Source organism: Ictidomys tridecemlineatus, chromosome 3 (genome assembly GCF_052094955.1).
Source record: "Ictidomys tridecemlineatus isolate mIctTri1 chromosome 3, mIctTri1.hap1, whole genome shotgun sequence".
Lineage (NCBI taxonomy): Eukaryota > Metazoa > Chordata > Mammalia > Rodentia > Sciuridae > Ictidomys > Ictidomys tridecemlineatus.
In genome coordinates this window covers 208709294-208726223 of record NC_135479.1, presented here as the reverse complement: position 1 = coordinate 208726223, position 16930 = coordinate 208709294, and the positions used below count along the sequence as shown (strand labels likewise).

The 16930-nt window shown below is 35.3% G+C and overlaps 1 protein-coding gene across 4 annotated transcripts in view; it reads right to left on the bottom strand.

Annotated features, from left to right (window-relative positions):
- Nucleotides 1–2752: 2752 nt before the first annotated feature.
- The window catches only part of Morc3 (MORC family CW-type zinc finger 3), a 42896-nt gene continuing 28718 nt past the window's right edge, over nucleotides 2753–16930 (bottom strand). For 3 of the 4 annotated variants that reach the window (XM_078044612.1, XM_040287021.2, XM_040287022.2), the window contains 9 exons: nucleotides 16177–16281; nucleotides 13302–13424; nucleotides 13123–13197; nucleotides 12154–12199; nucleotides 10500–10663; nucleotides 7843–8734; nucleotides 7283–7351; nucleotides 6469–6626; nucleotides 2753–4248 (listed from right to left, as the gene is read on the bottom strand). In XM_078044612.1, the coding sequence (XP_077900738.1) occupies nucleotides 4095–4248; nucleotides 6469–6626; nucleotides 7283–7351; nucleotides 7843–8734; nucleotides 10500–10663; nucleotides 12154–12199; nucleotides 13123–13197; nucleotides 13302–13424; nucleotides 16177–16281 (1786 nt within the window). In that variant the 3' untranslated portion in view covers nucleotides 2753–4094. The remainder of the gene's footprint in view (nucleotides 4249–6468; nucleotides 6627–7282; nucleotides 7352–7842; nucleotides 8735–10499; nucleotides 10664–12153; nucleotides 12200–13122; nucleotides 13198–13301; nucleotides 13425–16176; nucleotides 16282–16930) is intronic. The other variant, XM_078044613.1, reaches the window with a different exon arrangement.

Here is a 16930-nt window from a genome sequence, read left to right as displayed (position 1 = left end):
TTGGCCCACCCCTGAGCTTCCTATTAGATCAGGAAACAAATGTCATGGGATGCTTTGCTTTTGCTTGATAGAAGAAATGCACAGGTTCATCTGAGGAGACTTTTCCTGGCATTTTTTGAAAGCTGGCTAACCAGGTATGGTGGCACACTTCGTAATCCCAGCTTCTTGAGAAGCTGAGGCAGGAGGATGGCAAATTCCAGGCCAACCCCAGGGCAACTTAGTGAGACCCTCTCAAAATAAAATAAAATTAAAGGCTGGGGTTGTGGCTCAGTGGTAGAGCACTCAGCTAGCACAGGCAAGGCCCTGGGTTCAATCCTCAGCATCACATATAAATAAAATAAAGGTACTGTGTCCAGCTACAACTAAAAAATATTTTTTTAAAAAATTAAAGTCTGTAGCTCAGTGGTAGAGAACTCCTGTGCTCAATCCCTAATACCATTAATAAATAAATAGGGACTGGGGTTGTAGCTCAATGGCAGAGCGCTTGCCTAGCACATGTGAAGCACTGGTTCAATCCTCAGCACCACATTAAAAATAAATTTTATACATATATAATATGTATATTATATATATTAATGTATCTGTGTAGGTAGTCAATATTTTCTGAAAGAACATACAAAACTAGATGAGGGTTACCTGTCGAGAGGTATTGAGCAATGTTCCATTTACACTTCCTCCTTGACTGCCCCAAGGAGAAAATGGCCATGCTGATCCAGTTTGTTTCATAAACAACTTGAGTTCAGTATTTAAATATTCATGAGCAGAAGCTACAGAACAATAAGTCTCAGCTCTGATGGCACATTGGGGGTGGGAAGGCCTTAAAAAAATACTGTTATGGGGGGCTGGGGTTTTGGCTCAGTAGCAGAGCGCTTGCCTCACACGTATGAGGCACTGGGTTTGATCCTCAGCAACAAATTAAAAAAAAAAATGAATAGAGGTGTTGAGTGCATCTACAACTAAAAATAAATACATAAAAATACTGTTATGGGGTTGGAGTTAGTGGTGCACACGGTAATCCCAGTGTCTCTGGAAGCTAAAGCAGGAGGATCACAAGCTTAAGGCCAGCCTCAGCAACTTATTGAGATCCTGTCTCAAATACAAAGAGTGGAGATATGGCTCAGTGGTTAAATGTCTCTGGATTAAATCTCCAGTAATAAAAGCAAAAAAAAAGGAGGGGGGTGGGAGGGTTGAGGATGTGGTACATAAATTAAGCACCCTTGGGTTTAATACCTGATACAAAAAAAAATCCAAAAATACTTATCTGGGTTCATCCCCCAAAACTGACTTAATAAGAATAGAGCGCAAGCAGGTATGGTGGCGCATACCTATAATCCCAGCAGTTCAGGAGGCTGAGGCAGGAGGATCTTGAGTTCAAAGCCAACCTCAGCAAAAGTGAGGCACTTTATCAGCTCATTGGGACCCTGTCTCTAAATAAAATACAAAATAGAGCTAGGAATGTGTGGCTCAGTGATGCCCGAATTCAATCCCTGGTACCCCCCCCCCAAAAAGGAATGGGGTGCAGACTCACTAAGTGTGGTAAGGCATACTTATAATCCATCACCAAGTTCAAATCCAGCCTCAGTAACTTAGTGAGACTCTGTCTCAAAATGTAAAATTTAAAATAGGGGGAAGGGCAAGATGGGGATGTAAAAGCTCCGTGGTAAAACACTCCTGGATTCAATTCTCAGTATAGTACTTAAAAAGAAAAAAAAACAAAATCACTTAAATGATTCCTCAATGACCAGTATGACCCAAATGTAAGAACCAAGCATCTGAGATCACAAGGCAGTATGACCAACAGGACCTCCCCCCACATTAGAATTTGAGGCCCAAAGGAAGGACACAGGATATGTTCATTGCGCTTAGTCTGTGCCATCCCTCAGCATTCACTACTCTGTAGACTCAGTTGACCAAAGCAGGTCTAGACTGTGATTTTTTTTGGCTTCCTCATACTTTGGTTTTTGCCATTGTTAGTCTTAGAAAAAAAAAATTTTAAGACTTCCCTCCTACACTAGATTTCTACAAACTCAACAACAAGGAAAACTGATAAGTCTTGCAAAAGCCCTCGATGTCTTAAGTTTGTTGTTAGCTACATTTTCAGCCTCATATCTTGGCAATATTTCTTAAAGGAGTGAAAAATATAGAAGTACTTCTAAAGAACCAATTTAGAGCCAGATGGAAGTGGCACAGTCCTGTAATCCCAGCCTCAAGTAGGAGAATTGTAATTTAAGCCCAGCATGGGCAATATAGACTGTCTCAAAATAAAAAGAACTAGGGTGTAGTTCAGGGGTAGAGTATCTGGGCTTAACATTCAGTACTGCCAAAAATAAAAATAAAAAATAAAATTTAGCAACTTTCTCTTACTAATTCCATAATTATTTTTTCCAGATTAATTAAGATAGGTAATTCAAAAATATAAAAGCTGACCAGCAAAAAGGAAAAAAATGGCAAATTCCAAAAAAACCCTATTACATCAACAAGTATTCACAAACTTGTGTGATTTATACAGGTGTCATCATTTAGGCAAGTTTTCTCCAAATGAAATGCTTTTTTTTTTTTTAAACAAGAAAAAGTTTTCCTCTTGAATACAACAAACACATTCTCTCTTAAGAAAAACGAACTCAGCCTCAAACACTTAGTCTAACAATTAATTTAGTAGAATGAGCTCAACCTGATAATCTAAAGAATACATTTTTAGTTTTAAAATAATTTGAAGTTAACATTGATATCTTTTAAAAAGGATATCTGAAGAGGCAGACATCATATATTTTATTACAATGTATTTTAAAAATGTGGGCAGTTACAATTGAGACAAAACCAGTTTCATACCAAAAATACACTTTCAAATACTTTATCAAGCAAATAAAAACAATCTTCATTTATTTGCTCTTTCCAGAAGGTAATATACAATAGAAATTCAATATTGTATGACAGACATGTAATTAAGTACACATACAAAATGAATATGTATTGAATTTTCAGAAACAAAAGTAAAAATAAATAGCGATGATAAAACTTTGGAAAAAATAATGCCTATTTTAGTTGTTGAAAATATGATTTTTAATTATATACACATAGAGATATACACTTAATAAAAAGCTATTTCTTTAAGATTGCACAAAACATAAAACAATAAAGCATATATTATGGCATGTAATACTATAATCCTAGGGCAGTTTGTTCCTTAACTCCAGGATATAAAACACTTAGGTCTGTAATATAATAAAAGGTTTGCAGTATTGCTGAGAAAGATTGTCTTCCTCAACTCATATTAATCTGCAATAATCCTACAAAAGGCTGTACAGGAAATTTCACAAAAAGAAATATTAAATAATTATTGTGCCCACTCCATGCTGACTAAACAGCTAAAAATGGGCTTCAAAAGTAAACTTGGTGGTTATTTAATATTTTCAATACTTTATACTAACGATTGTTTCTTTGTTCTATAAAAACACTTTGTGTTTGATCATGATTGGCAATCTCAGCACAAGAAAAACCCTGGCAAAATGGAGTCAGTTTTTGCTTACAATATTTTCATGAATAATGTGTGTCAAGAGATAGGAATTTATAGAAAAGAAACACTAATGCTCATTCCCTTATAACCAGACTGTAATCAGGAGTGCTCTTACATTATTTAAAAATTATTTAAACTCCTTTATAAGAAAATCAAAGGTAGTAGCATTTTCATTTATATCATGGTACAGCCCTCAATTCCAAGAAAAATACTCTTTTGGCAACCAGAAAAAATTGCACAAAGCTTAGGGGCAACCTGAAAAGCTCTTGGTGAAAATCACTTATGTATTTTAGGAACAATAAAAAAATATGTATGGGCCTAATATTTACATTCAAATATATACATTCAAAACAGTCATAAGTTAGCTATTCAGCTGCTCAATACCAACAATTCACAGGCATTAAAAAAAGATGAAAATGTGCCCACAATATCTGTGACCACATTTGAATGCATAGAATACAGTAAAGACAATGGTTCTTCAGTCTGTTACCTACCAAAACTAAAGAACAAAACTGTTTATATTTTGAAAGCCATACAACAAAAAGGACTGGGCAAGTATTTTATTAATTCATGAGACATACTAAGTACTACTGATTTCACTCATTTGCTCAACAACTTGCCCTAAAATCTCATCAACTACATCAACATCATAATTCACTTGCTGAAGATCAAGATCAGGTACAATCATGGCCAGCAGTTGTCCTACATTAACTCGAAGAGATCGAAGTTTGAGGCTGCAAATACAAATAGGCGACTCATTAGATGAATAACAGTATAGATTACCCCACACACAGAATTTTAAAGTGAAAATGTTAGAATCAACTCTTTGCAAAATGAAACAGAGTTAAAAGAAAACTTAGTGGTTATTTAATATTTTCAATACTTTATACTAACGATTGTTTCTTTGTTCTATAAAAACACTTTGTTTGATCATGATTGGCAATCTCAGCACAAGAAAAACCCTGGCAAAATGGAGTCAGATTTAAAAAGAAAAGCAAAACTTCACTTGAAGAACTGGATTTAATCATTCATTTTATGCATTAGATTCATTAGATTTTAATCTCCTTACCCATCAAATGCTAGCCCAGGTCAAAGCACAGCGTTTCTACAATTACTTGCTTGGTCTGGTCCCTATTTATACTTTTAATTTGCAGACTGAAGAAAACATGGACTAGCAAAATATCTAATTTAAGTATCATTATCACCTGGAAAATAGTGATATGCTAGACAGCTTAAGGAAATGATTAAGAGCATGGAAAGCATACAGAATGGAGAAGATCTTGGCCAGCTACTCCTCCAATAGGGGATTAATATCCAAATATACAAAGAACTAAAAATATTTAACACCAAAAAAAAAACAAATCACCCAATCAATAAATGGGCAAAAGAACTAAACAGAAACTTCTTAATAGAAGAAACACAAAAGGCCAATAAATATATGATATAATGTTTAATATCTCTAACAGTCAGGGAAATGCAAATTAAAACCTCATTAAGATTCTATCTCGGGGCTGGGGATGTGGCTCAAGTGGTATCGTGCTCGCCTGGCATGCGTGCAGTCAGGGTTCGATCCTCAGCACCACATACAAACAAAGATGTTGTGTCCTCCGAAAACTAAAATAAATAAATAAATAAATATTTCAAAAGAAAAAAAGATTCTATCTCACTCCAGTCAGAATGGCAATGATCAAGAATATAAACAACAGGCCAGGCTCAGTGGTGCATGTCTGTATCCTAGCAGCTCATGAGGCTGAAACAGGAGTTCAAAGCCAGCCTCAGCAATGGCAAGGTACTAAGCAATTCAGTGAGACCCTGTCTCTAAATAAAATTATGAAATACAAAATAGGGCTGGGGATGTGGTTCAGTGCTTGGGTGCTCCTGAGTTCAATCCAAAAAAAATAAGAATGTAAACAACAAGCCAAGCATGATGACACACACCTGTAATCCCAGTGACTGGTGAGGCTGAGGCAAGAGGATCCCAAATTCAAACCCAGCCTCAGTAACTTAGCAAGACCCTGTCTCTTGATAAAATATAAATAAGAAGGGCTGGGGTTGTGGCTCAGTGGTAGCGCACTCATCTGGTATGTGTGAGGCACTGGGTTGGATCCTCAGCACCACATAAAAATAAATAAATAAAAGTTTTGTGTCCATCTATAACTTAAAAAAAATTAAATATATATATAAAAGCACAGGAGACATGGCTCGGTGGTTGAGCACTCCTGGAGTCAATCCCTGGTACAAAAAAAAAAAAAAAAAAAAAAAAACAATAAATGCTGGACAGGTTGTGGGGAGAAAGGAACACTGATTGTTAGAGGACTGCAGACAAGTACAACCACTCTCTCAAATATCACAAAAAAATAATGTACATAAAATGGAAAGCAGTTGGAAATTCCTCAAAAAACTAGGCATGGAACTACCATATGTCCCAGCTATCCCACTCCTGAGTATTTTCTTAAAAAAAAAAACTAAAAAAACTAAAATCAGCATACTAGGCAACACAGCCACATCAATGTTCATAGCAGCACAGCTCATAAGAATCTAAAATTATGGAATCAACCCAGATGCCCATCAACAGATGAATGGTTTTAGAAAGTGTGGTGTGTGTGTGTATATATATCTTTCTTTTTTATTTGAGGCAGGGTCTCGCTAATTTGCTTAGAGCCTTGCTAAATTGCTGAGGGTGACTCTGAACTTGTGATCCTCCTGCCTCAGTCCCCAAGCCATTGGGATTACCTGTCTCAAACCATTTTTTGTTCCTTCTAGGTTCTTTCACTTAAACAGAACCTTAACTGAAGGGATAATGATGTTACCTCTTTTGAATCTGTACAGAACACTGGGATGACAGCAGACATCAATGACTTCTTTTCATAGAACAATATTTAATGTGTGTTAATAGAAAAAAACAGCATTCTACTCTAACTGCAGCCCCAGCAAAATACCTCATTAAATATTACCTTTCCCCATCTGCATAATTTACAGACTCCTCAATGTTACTTGAAGTTGAAACATCGGTTCCTCTCTGAGGACTTGCAGATTTTAACTGTTCAATTTCAGTTTTGAGTTCTTCACACCGAGAACGAATCTGTGATTTTTCCATTTCCAATAATTCAACCTGACAAAAACATAAATTAACTTTATAACTAAAATTTAAAAATACTGTTGAAGTGCAAATTTAAAGTAAGAAATAGAAAACTGCCATGATAAAAATTTCCAATTATCAAAAAATGTTAAATACACCCAATAATTTTACACAAAGTTTCATTTGTTTAGCTTTACTTCTACATCTTTTTATAGTAAAAGAAAACAAAATATTAATAACTACATGAATGGTACCTAAAAATTGAAACTTTGAAAGACACTAATGCCTAAATTTTGCTGTCACTGTGGTTTTCATTTCTTACACACTTAATACCAACTTATAAGCTTGTATTGACTGTTATATAATTTGTCATCTAGATCCTGACCTAACATATCATGAAGAATGTCTGAATGAACAGTTATGTCAGCAATATTTCCAGAAAGGAGCAAGGAAACTCTCTGAAACATTACAAAATATAATGTACATAAAATAGATTAAAAAGGAGCTTCTTAGATTTCAAGTGGAAGCTTATGCACAGGCTACCTACCAATTATTTCCTGGTAACTACTGTTTCTCTCTTTCTTCAGTAAAAGACCCCTTAGACCGATTCCATTTCCCTGACAGGCACCCACTAACCAGGTGACTTAAGTTCTGCAAGATGGACTACAAGCAACTGCAAGAAACTATACCCCTTCTCTTTCTTGCAGCTTGGAAAGCAGATATGATGGCTGGTCCTGAAGAGCCATCTGAGAACACAACTGCATAATGAGAAGCAAAGGAACAATTAAGAAGTCTGTTTTTGGTAACTTCGAGATATTGTGCCATTTGAGAACAAACCTAATCCTCAGAGAGTTCATCTATAAGATATGGATATCAACATCTAACTCATTATGGTTATTGAAAGGCATACTAATAATGGATGCAAAATTCTGACTATATTGAGGAATTAAGTATGTAAAAGGGATGGTATCGGTATTCTGAACAAGATAATAATCTATCTTACAGCTATATCCTGTGCACTACAGAACTTACCTTTATCTAGATAGATCTACTCTTTTCCAGCAATCTCCTCAAATGTTAACCAAATACACCTACATCAACTACATGCCCCCAATAGGCCCAACCCCCTTGTTAAGAACCAGGAGAGTAACAAACACTTATTTATGAAATGAAAGTTCTCCAATCTAGCAGTTCCTTAAGTTTTAAATAGCTCTGGACTTTCAAGACTATGTGAAATGATATAACTCACCTCATTTTTGTACTGGTCCCTCTCAATACTGCATTTGTCCAGTTGCCTAAATACACTGTCAAGCTGCACAGCCATTTCATCCATCTCACTTTTACTCTCAGTATTAGAACACTGGCTGCATTCAGCCTTTACATGTTGCAAAGCACTACACTGTTTTTTCAGCCTTTCTATTTCTTCCAAAGCTTGCCGATACTGAGATACCACATGGTCTGGACTTTCAGATTTGCCATTAATACTCTCAAGTAAAAAAACATCAGTTTCAGTAGACTGATGACAAGTTTCCTTCTTCACATATTTGTCATTCATTTCTAGTATTCGTTGTTGTAATACTTTGATTTGGTCTGTAAATGTATGACACTGTCTCTTATAATTATCTTTTTCTTGAGTGACTAAAAGTAGTTCATTTCTCAGCTCCTGTAATTGGCAGCCAACATCATCTGCAGCCTTAGCAAAGGTTTCCTGGGCTTCCTGTATCTTTCCTTCAGCATCTACGCAGGAGGGCAGTATTGCTATATCATTTCTTATATCTATCTCATCTTCAATAATTTCTTCCTTTTTAATAACTAAACTTGGTGCTTCCGTCTGGGTGGCTGCAGTAGTACCCTGATCACACCTGGATGATGCAGTGCTTGTTGAGTTAGCCTGCCCACAAGGTTTAGCACTGCCCACAAGCTCAACTTGAACACTACTTTGTTCAATGTGACTCTGTTCTAGTTTAACTTCAACATCATGATCTACTGCAGGTTTGGGAGTACTGTTTTCTTCTAAGATGATCACATCTTCATCATCATCATTGTCATCTTTGTGAGCTGAATTTTCAAAAGTCTGATTACTTAATCTCCGATTCTTTGCATTCAAAATTGAGGAACGAGTAGAAAGCCTCCGTTTTAGGCTGGAAAAAAATTATATATAAAATGTAAGATTATATATTACAAACAAGGGGCTGGGGATGTGGCTCAAGCGGTAGCGCGCTCGCCTGGCATGCGTGCGGCCCGGGTTCGATCCTCAGCACCACATACCAACAAAGATGTTGTGTCCGCCGAGAACTAAAAAAATAAATATTTAAAATTCTCTCTCTCTCTCCTCTCTCACTCTCTCTTTAAAAAAAAAAAAAATTACAAACAAAATGGATGACCATTAAGTAATGATTCTAACAAATGCACTATTATAAATTTTTTAAAATAATAATAATTATTATTACTATTATTTTGGGGGTAGTATGGGATTGAACCCAGGGATGTTCTAACATTGAGCTACATTCCCAGCCATTTTAACATTTTTATTTTTTTAAATATTTTATTTTAGTTATAGTTGGACACAATACCTTTATTTTATTTTTATGTGGTGCTGAGAATCGAACCCAGCACCCCTCACGTGCTTGGTGAGCACTGTACCACTGAGCCACAACCTCAGCCCCTTAACGTTTTTATTTTAAGACAGGGTCTCACTACTGAGGCTGGCTTCAAACTTGTGATCCTCCAGCCTCAGCCTCCTGAGGAGTGCCACTGTGCCCAGCATTATCTTAAACTTTTAATAAATGCCCATGCTCAACAAATTAAAAAAAAAAAAAAAAAAAAAAAGCCCATGCTCATTAAAAAAAACAAAAACAGATTTACAGAATTGATCATTGAATCGATGAAGTCATTATTTTCTCCTTTTACAGATCAGGAAATAGTTGACTATTGAGATCTCCTTCAAGCACTAGATCTGTATACTGTAAAAGATCTCTTCATCTGAGCTCTTTGGAGCATTTCAAAGAATACATACCCAAAACATAAGGTCCCCACCCCAGATCTTATCTTTGTATTTTCTAGGGAATAGCACTTCCATTTTCATTTGTGCATCATAGTTTTTAATCAGCATTCAATGACCAAAGGTAAACCATAAAGCAAACTAGTATTCCCTATCATTTCAAATAGAACAGTTTCCCTGAATTAAACCTGCCTCATTTTCCATTTATATTTTGTGTAATTACTAATATATTTGAGGTTAAATACATACTTACATACTTTTATTTTTCCTTAATAATATCTGTTTCTTTTCTTTTTTGGTACCAGAGATTGGACTCAGGGACACTCAACCACTAAGCCACATCCCCAGCCCTTTTTATTTTATTTAGAGACATGGTCTCACAGAGTTGTTTAGCTCCTTGCTTTTGCTGAGGCTTTGAACTTGCTATCCTCCTGCCTCAGCCTCCCAAGCAACTGTGATTACAGACATGAACTACCATGCTGGGCCTAAAACCTGCTTCATTTTTTTTTTTTTTAAGTTGTAGACAGACACAATACCTCTATTTAATTAATTTATTTTTATGTGGTACTGAGGATCAAACCCAGTGCTTCACACATGCAAGGTGAGTGCTCTACCACTGAGCCACAACACCAGTCCTCATTTTCTTTATGTAGTTTCCTGTCAATTTATCACCAATGGATTACTTTTTCCACACTTGGAGGGCTATCTATACTGGTTTACTATTTGGGCAGTATGTTTGGCAACCTTGAGGATGAAGGAAAATTTAGACAATAAAAGCAAAGTAATTTGTCCTTAAGATATTTTACACTCATATAAACTGTAATTGCCTAGAATTGCACTATTGCCATAGGAATGTCACATAAAGGCTCAATTCAATATTCCACAAATAGAAAAACACAACAAACCTGTTGTTCTCAGGTTCAGACTGAGGTGAAACTCGATGATTATTTATAGGTCTTGTTGGATAGGAATTTGTCACTTCTGAATGATGTCCCCTTGAAATACTTTCCCTCACAGGAGAAAAACTCTGACTTGAAACAGGGGTTGTCCGAAACAGTTCAGCATTAATCTGTTGGAGGACCAAAAACAGATCTTTAAAAGAACTATCTAAATGTTACGAAGCACAAGATACAAGCTTCTCTTTTCCCATTATCTCATGGGATATTGAGAACTATCCTAAATATATGCTAACCAGGGAGTAAAAATACACCAATAAGCCAAATCCAGCCTAGAAATGGGCTAAAAATGGTTTTACATTTTTAAAGGATGTAAACACAAGAAAAAATATGCAATTAAAAACTCTGTGGGGGGGCTGGGGTTGTGACTCAGTGGTGGAGTACTTGCCTAGCATGTTTGAGGTACTGGGTTTATTCCCAGCACTGCATACAAATAAATAAAACCAAAGGTCCATTGACATCTTAAAAAAAAAAAAAAAAACACAATCTATGTGGGACTGGGGATATAGCTTAGTTGGTAGAGTGCTTGCCTCACATACACAAAGCCCCAGCTTCAATTCCCAGAACCAGATTAAAAAACAAAAACACACACAAACAAACAAAAAAACATACACAAACCCAAAAAAAGAGTTAGTAATGTGGTGACACTATAGTATAGGACTTTCTGAGAGATGCTAAGAATATATTTTTTGAGAAAGGAATGGAAGATATACATAAACCAAAATAAACCCACTCTTCTTTTTCCTTCAAGATCTTTCACCCCTAAACCCTCTACACTAAAACATTTCAATGAAATTTTAAGCAAACATACACATCCCACAGGAGATTAAAACTCCTTATATAAGAAATGTAACTACTCAGCAAAATTCCTTAATATCAGTAAGCAATAAGAAAGAAATGTGAAGGGCAGTCTGAGAAGTCAACAAAGGAGAAGAAATCACCAGCTTTGGATCATTTTCTCTGGGTGGCCCTGTGACTCTTTCTTTCCTCAACTGCCTAATAGTAAGATTCTTTTTATTTTTTTAATTTTAAAGGTACTGGGGAATATTCCACCTCTGAGCTACATCTCCAGTCCTTTTTTAAAACTTTGAGACAAGATCTTATTAAATAGATGAGGCTGACCTTCTTCTGCCTCAGCCTCTGAGTAGCTGGGATTACAGTCACTTCAACTAGCTAACAGTAAGATTCTTATTATAAGACTTTGTTTTGCTTTTACTCAGATGATGCCCAACTAAATACAACTGAACACTCTGAATGAGTTGCTTGGTTAAAAAGTTAAGAGTCAGAAAAGAGGGCATGGAGGGGTAGAAGGGGGAGGGGGAGGATTGTGAAATAAATAAACAATATTCCTTCAATCTGTTACGAAAATCCAAAATGTAAAAGGCAATTATTGGAGCCGGGGTTGTGGCTCAGTGGTAGAACACTCGCCTAGCATGTGTGAGGCACTGAGTTCAATCCTCAGCACCACATAAAGTGAAATAAAGACACTGTGTCCACCTGTAACTAAAAAAGTTAAAATTAAAAAAAAAAAAAAGGCAATTATTGGTTAAAGCTATGTACTACTAAAATTAATCCACAGCTATGAAATGGAAAGCTTAATTACCCGTGGTATCACTTCTGGTTGTCTGATCCTGAATTTTTCTTTGTTGCTTTAAAAGAAAAGATGAAAAATGAACATTTAAATTTACCTCATTTTTACACCTCCATCCCATTTCCTAATGTTATACCTGCTCCTTCACTACCAATTACTCAGATATGTGCACTAAACTTTGCTTTAATTTCATTATAAAGAGTGGCAAACCCTTAGAAAAGGGAATACTTTTTATATTTTTAATTAACTTTTAAACAAAATTTTGTATCCCTACAGACCTGAACTGCAAATCTTTAAACTAGAATATCACATAGGCTTCTAACTGGTTTCTTTAGTTCTAATACAGCTATTAAATTTAACTAAAGAATAGTACACCAGAAAGATTTTTAGTGAAGTCAGCTTCTGTGTACAGTAGTACATTAGCCTTAAGTTTTCCCATCTTATTTGCTCCACTTCCATTTTGCATTATTACCACTCACATATTTACTCTAATTAGGCTCTTACCCATCCTGCAAAGCCTATTATAAAAATGACCTTCTTCATGGAAGTTTCATGACCTATTTCTACCCACCAGCTCTGCAACCCCAGCTAGAGGACTCTCCTTAAGAGCTTCCTTATAATATTACAATGTACCTTTCACAACACTCGCAAACTTCTAATTTGTAACACACACACATCACCTTCTCTGTTAAGACTGTTAGTTCCTAAGGGTAATGTGTTCACTTACAGTTCATGAACAGTTCAAAATGATCAAAATACTTTATATAACTTATAAATAGGATAGCAATACCACCAAGTGATGAAGAAAAAGATGTTCACAGCACAAACTTAAGAAAACACAGTGCTTGATATTATGCATTCCATATCATCTTTTTTAGTTATACTAGCTTTGCCTTGGGGGAAACATCAATTAATGCTGCCAAACATTGCTACTTATGATTTAAGCATCATATCCTCACCAGACATGAATACAGCACTTACTTCTTTTTGTAGGTTTTTTCATAAGTGGGATGTACCAAATCTTCATCTTCAGGTTCTTCTGGAACGTCACAGTTTCTAGACAAAAATCAAATAGGAATAACATGTTACCAGTGCCTATTCATACATATTAAAAAGCACTTTCTGCCTTTTCAAAAAGGGTACTACCAACTATATGGTACCTGAACTGTGGGTCAGGGTTATTGGAGCAATACCATTTTTCTGGAAGTTGATCTATCCCATCTGGTAATTTTCGCCACTTCAGACAGGAATCACACTGAACCCACATTTGATCAGGACGTTTCCTGTAACAAAACAAAACCAACACTGTAGGGATACAGACCCCTGGGCTGGGGTTGTGGCTCAGGGGTAGACAACTTGCCTAGCATGTGTGAGGCCTTGGTTCAATCCTTTTTAAATAATAAAAAGGCATTCTGTCCATCTACTACTAAAAAAACTTTTAGAATTTAAAAAATATAAAAAAGAAAAGAAATATAGACCCTTAAGGACTTTATTTGATTTTTATATTATTTCTAGCACAAAATGTCTAGTCACTGAACTCTTTTCCTGAAAAATCTGTGACATAGCTATTATTATTATACATATTTAAAAAAATGATATTGGCTGTCTCCAAAAAGTTAAATAAAGGTCATAGGTCAATTTGAACAAATTTTATGTTTAATAACATACTATTAAATTTGTTTGATGATAATAACAACTTAAAAAATTACAAATGCCTTCTGAAATTTACATTAAGTTAGCATCTAGGACTGAGGTTGTAGCTCTGTGGTAGAGCCCTTGCCTAGCATGTGTGAGGCCCTGGGCTTGAGTTTCAGCATCACATACAAATAAAGCAATATAAAGTTCCATTGACAACTAAAAAAAATTTTAAAAAAAAAGTTAACATCTACAGTATTGAATCTATCTATAGTTTATTTATTAGCACAGTAAAACTCAGAAGTATAAAAAACAAAGAAACTACATTTCTATAATTTAACCAATTTTATGTTGTGTGTTCTTTTGCTTTCTTTTGTAATTATAGCATGTTTCTGAATTTGTCAAAATGTAAAAAAATTTGACATATAATATTGTACTTTTCTTTTTATGGAAGTTCATAGACTGCCCTTTTTATCTTTTTTTTTAAGAGAAAGAAAGAGAGAGAGAGAATTTTTTAATATTTATTTTTTAGTTTTCGGCGGACACAATATCTTTGTATGTGGTGCTGAGGATCGAACCTGGGCCACACGCATGCCAGGCAAGCGCAATACCACTTGAGCCACATCTCCAGCCCCTTGCCTTTATATTTTTCTCATTGAAAATTACAAGTTCTATAAATAAGTTATGCAGACCCAGCTATTGCCCTTCTCGGACTATTCCCTGAAGACCTTAAAAGAGCGTACTATAGGGATACTGCTACATCGATGTTCATAGCGGCACAATTCACAATAGCTAGACTGTGGAACCAACTTAGATGCCCTTCAATAGATGAATGGATTAAAAAAATGTGGCATTTATACACAATGGAGTATTACTCAGCACTAAAGAATGACAAAATCATGGAATTTGCAGGGAAAAGGATGGCATTAGAGCAGATTATGCTAAGTGAAGCTAGCCAATCCCTAAAAAACAAATTCCAAATGTCTTCTTTGATATAAGGAGAGCAACTAAAAACAGAGCAGGGAGGAAGAGCATGAGAAAAAGATTAACATTAAACAGGGACGAGAGGTGGGAGGGAAAGGGAGAGAGAAGGGAAATTGCATGGAAATGGAAGGAGACCCTCATTGTTATACAAAATTACATATAAGAGGATGTGAGGGGAAAGGGAAAAAAATCAAGGGAGAAATATGAATTACAGTAGATGGGGTAGAGAGAGAAGATGAGAGGGGAGGGGAGGGGGGATAGTAGAAGATAGGAAAGAGCAGAATACAACAGACACTAGTATGGCAATATGTAAAAAACGTGGATGTGTAACCAATGTGATTCTGCAATCTGTATACGGGGTAAAAATGGGAGTTCATAACCCACTTGAATCAAATGTATAAAATATGATATGTCAAGAGCTTTGTAATATTTTGAACAACCAATAAAAAAAAAAGTTATGCAGACCCATTTTAATATATTAAGACATCACCATAATGTCAATAACATTTTTAATCTAGTTTTTAAAAAACAGGAAGGGGAGAGTCTGTGTTTGGCATACAGAAGATCCTAGAGTAAATCCCTAGCACCAAAACCACAGGATAAAAATTCATTTTATAGGGGCTGGGGATATAGCTCAGTTGGTAGAGTGCTTGCCTTGCATGCACAAGGTCCTAGGTTCGATCCCAGAACCACAAAAAAAAAAAAAAAAAAAAAAGAAACCCTCATTTATATTGGTATACAAAACTTCAAAATAGTCCAGAAGTTTATGAAGTAAAAAGCTTTTCTTTCAGGAGACCACCTCTGTTAATTTTTTGAATCATGGAAAAAATTTTCCATGTTTATGAAAATACAGATGTGTATATGTATGCTCAAAAAAAAAAAAGTGGGGAGGGAATTTATACACTGAGCTGCATCTTTACTGTTTTTCATTACATCTGGGATATCTTTCCTTATTGATATATATAGATATTACTCATTTGTTTATAGGATTGTTAATATATGATATGTGTTATTAAGTACTTGTCAGGCATCATACCGTTAATACTTTATACATAAGCAGAACCAGAATCTGTACTTGTTTGGGTTTAGATTCATGCTCATAATGTTTACACTAGACCACTGTTTTTTCAAACTATAAAATGTAACTTGTTATGATTATGAAATCAATTTAATGTGTTGAGATGTGCATTTTAAAATGAAATAAGATATAAGCATGTATCATATAGATGGGTGAATACTGGCACGGGGTTCGATCTTAGCACCACATAAAAAATAAAATAAAATAAAATAAAGGCGTTGAGTCCATATACAACTAAAAAAATTTTAAAAAAGAGTTTGTGAAACAGTACAATCACTTTATTCTCCAATACCACATCTTGACAACAGAGTGAGTTGGTACTTTTTAAATGTACTTACTGTATATCTTCAACTGGCAAATTTAAAGGATATTCTGAATTTTTCTTCACTTTCATTTCATTCCAGTAATCATTCAACTTTTCTCCTAGTGCTGTTATTGTAAGTCTTTAAAAAGCAAAATTATAAAATCAAGAAAAAGCATAATAAAGATTTAATTTTTTCAAATACAAGAGAAAATGTAAATGATCTAAAAATCATTACATGGCCACCGTGAAAAGAAAAGATGTCCAGAATATATGACTAATAAAGAACATTCAAAGTAATGCCAAGTTCCTATAAGAACTTTTTGTAATTTCCTAGGAAAGAGAGAGGATCATCTTGGAAATAATACATAAAACAGTTGAAGAGTCCAGGATACAATCCGTAGCAGAACATTTGCCTAGTAAGTGTGAGATTCTGGGCTGGATCCCCATTCATTATAAAAAATAATAAGCAAGCAAACAAAATACTAGTGTAACAGGCCCTCCATTCAGAGGTATATTGTAAAGTAATTACTGGGAGACTACCAGAGGCTCCCTTCATTTCAATCCCAACCAAATTCAATTCAAATTAGAACTCAAAACTTTTTTTAAAAATATCTTATTTTTGTTTATTTATTCATTTATTTATTAAGGATCAAGCCCAGGGCCTCATGCACAAGGGGCAAGCACTCCACCACTGAGCTACAACTCCAGCCCCTCTTTTCTTTTTTTTTTGATACCAGGAATTGAACTCAAGGACACTGCGCCACTAAGCCACATCCCTAGCCCTATTT